Genomic DNA, 2,432 nt, shown 5'->3' with positions numbered 1-2,432 from the left:
GGGGGGGGAAGGTCAGTGAGAAAGGGAGGAAAGAGAAAAACCAAGAACCTTAAACTGGGTAAAAAAATAGACGAAAGGAAAAAAGTTTCAAAAATCTTCTAAAGTATACCCACAATATATATTTAAAAAATGAAGAAAGGAGAGAATAATTAAAACATTAGTAAAAACTTCAGACAAGAATTGAAACAGTAAATTATTTCTGAACAAACGTCTAAAGTGGGATCGTGTGCTTTAAAAAAAGGAGAGAAAGGCAGGGGAGGAGGCTTTCCCTTGCGCTCCTGGTTGGGGGGGGGTCCAAGCTTCCCTTGCGCGCGGGGTGGGGGGGGGGTCCAAGCTTTGGGGCTGGGGAGAGAGAGTGCGGGCGGCGCCAGGAAGGAGCGGTCGGGCAATAATTGTTTTCAAAAAAAAGGGGAGGGGGAAGATTAAAACTAAACTTTAAATCCTCGCCAACTTTATCCCCCTCCTTTCTTGTTTCCCCCCCCCCCACTTCTGACGAGGATGGGGGGGGGAGGGGGGGGGTGATTGTATTTTCCACGGAGTAGGTGGTTTTACCAGTGACCGTCCAGTGGCTGGGCCCCTGACTGACTCCTGAGGGATACTCTCCGAGCCCTCTTACCTTCATCCAGCAGCCGCTCCAAATGCGTGAATATCCCACAAAAGTTGGGCAGACTCGACATTAATTTCTTGTCGTTCATCAGCTGCATTAAATAATCGGGAGTCGGTCTCGGCTTCTCCTTCGTTTCCATTTCCCCCACCATAGTTCTTATCGGTTTTTTTTTTGTTTTGTTTTATCCTCTCCTCTTTCCCCCTCCTCTCTCTCTCGTGCTTCACTCGGTAGATTTTAGATGTAGGAATATCTACTTATACACATGTAGAGATTTATCAAAAACACTTCGAGGTTTTGGTTTTTGTTCTTCGCTAGTTTGAAGTCGACCTTCCTCACACTTTCAGCTCCCGGGCGCCGTGTCTCTTTTTGTTTTTGAAAAAAATAAAAAAATTTATTTTATTTTTTTTCCCCCCCTCAGCCGCGACGGCGACACTCTCTCGGCCGCCAGCCCGCCCTTAACTACCCAGATCCACCGAGCCTGCTACCGATCCGCCTGACGTCTCCCCTTGATTGACGGTCCGCTTCCTCCAATCGCCCGCCGCAGTGCGCTCACCCTCCTCCCCCCGCCGCGGATGCCACGGTCCGTCCAATCGGAGGCCGTCTGCCGCCGTTGTGGGGGGGGGGGAGGGGGCGGGACCTGCCACCTCCCAGCAAGTTCGGTTGTGGTGGTGCGGCTGAGGCCACGCCCCCTTCCCCCTTTCTCATGCCCCACGCTCTCTCCGACGCTGCGCATGCGCCCTGCTGCTGCCTGACAAAAGCACAGAAGACAAATTATTGCCTGTAGATTGTTTTGTTTTCATTCCACTGCGCTCTCTCTCTCTCACACACACTCACTCTCTTTCTTTATTCCTTCCTTCCCTCCCTCTCCCCCGTTTTTCACAATCTGAAGCAGCTCACATGCGTGCATAGTTAGCAAACATTTCTATCTTTCTCCTGCAGTAGCATTTTTGAGAGACGTGCAATTTACAGCTGTTGTGCACGATAGCATTTATCATTGCAACCAGTCAGAAATTAAGTGACTGTCTTGGATTTTTGACAAAATTGATTGGTGCTTTCTGCAGTGCATGCCATAACAGGTCATTTTTGTTTCTTCCCCTCAGTGCATGCCATATATTATAAATTCTTGTCTGGATAATATACTCCTAAACCTGTGCCTAATTTTCACTGGTATTTTCTTGAGGTGGCCTTTTTACTTTTAAATGTAATTCAAAAGTGCATTTTATTCAGAGTTTCACACCACATTATTTTAATACAGACTAGACCTGTTGCAGTAAATTCAAGTCACCAATTGTTTGTTTGTTTATTGTTCTAGATTTACTTGATTAATTTTGAATTGTTTCATATTGTAGCAGTCATATAGTTGAAACTTGATAATAGTAGCTTTCATCACTGGAACAAGTTATATTTTGGGCATTCAATATTTCAAAGGTATTCAAATGAAAAGCTTTTGAATGTAGAAATTGCAAAATGTCAATGTGACTGGCACGCCTGAGTCCAGGAGATTTAATGAGAAAAGCTACTTGCTTTTAAAGCTGCAACATCATGAAGTGAATCTGTATCATATCAGCTTCAAGGTCAGTGTACTTTTCCTGAGGTTCAGTATCCAAAACGGAATGTATTGCTCCAGTTGGAGTTTGACAATGTTTCTGTTTAAAAACATATTACTTTTTCATGTTTTTAATTCCCCCACGACTGACAAAGGCCAACATTTTATTGGCCAACATTGCCAAAACAAACCACAAGAGGAACAACACCTAATCTTCCATCTGGGCTCCCTACAGCCTGGAGGACTCAACATTGAGATCTCCAATTTCAAATAACCTCC

The 2,432-nt window shown here is 45.1% G+C and overlaps 1 protein-coding gene across 8 annotated transcripts in view; it reads right to left on the bottom strand.

The window, feature by feature from the left end:
• qkia (QKI, KH domain containing, RNA binding a) overlaps positions 1 to 1,128 on the bottom strand; it is a 109,402-nt gene extending 108,274 nt beyond the window's left edge. For 6 of the 8 annotated variants that reach the window (XR_006315641.1, XR_006315643.1, XR_006315642.1 and 3 more), the window contains exon 1: positions 617 to 1,128. Coding sequence is in view for 5 of the 8 variants with exons in the window: in XM_043717412.1 (XP_043573347.1) it covers positions 617 to 758 (142 nt within the window). In the remaining 3 variants the exon portion in view is untranslated. The remainder of the gene's footprint in view (positions 1 to 616) is intronic. The other 2 variants (XM_043717413.1, XM_043717415.1) reach the window with 1 other exon arrangement.
• Between the last annotated feature and the right edge of the window lie 1,304 nt (positions 1,129 to 2,432).

This window comes from Chiloscyllium plagiosum, chromosome 27, assembly GCF_004010195.1.
Source record: "Chiloscyllium plagiosum isolate BGI_BamShark_2017 chromosome 27, ASM401019v2, whole genome shotgun sequence".
NCBI lineage: Eukaryota > Metazoa > Chordata > Chondrichthyes > Orectolobiformes > Hemiscylliidae > Chiloscyllium > Chiloscyllium plagiosum.
The sequence above is the reverse complement of the archived record's forward strand: the minus strand, read 5'-3'. Positions and strand labels throughout refer to the sequence as shown.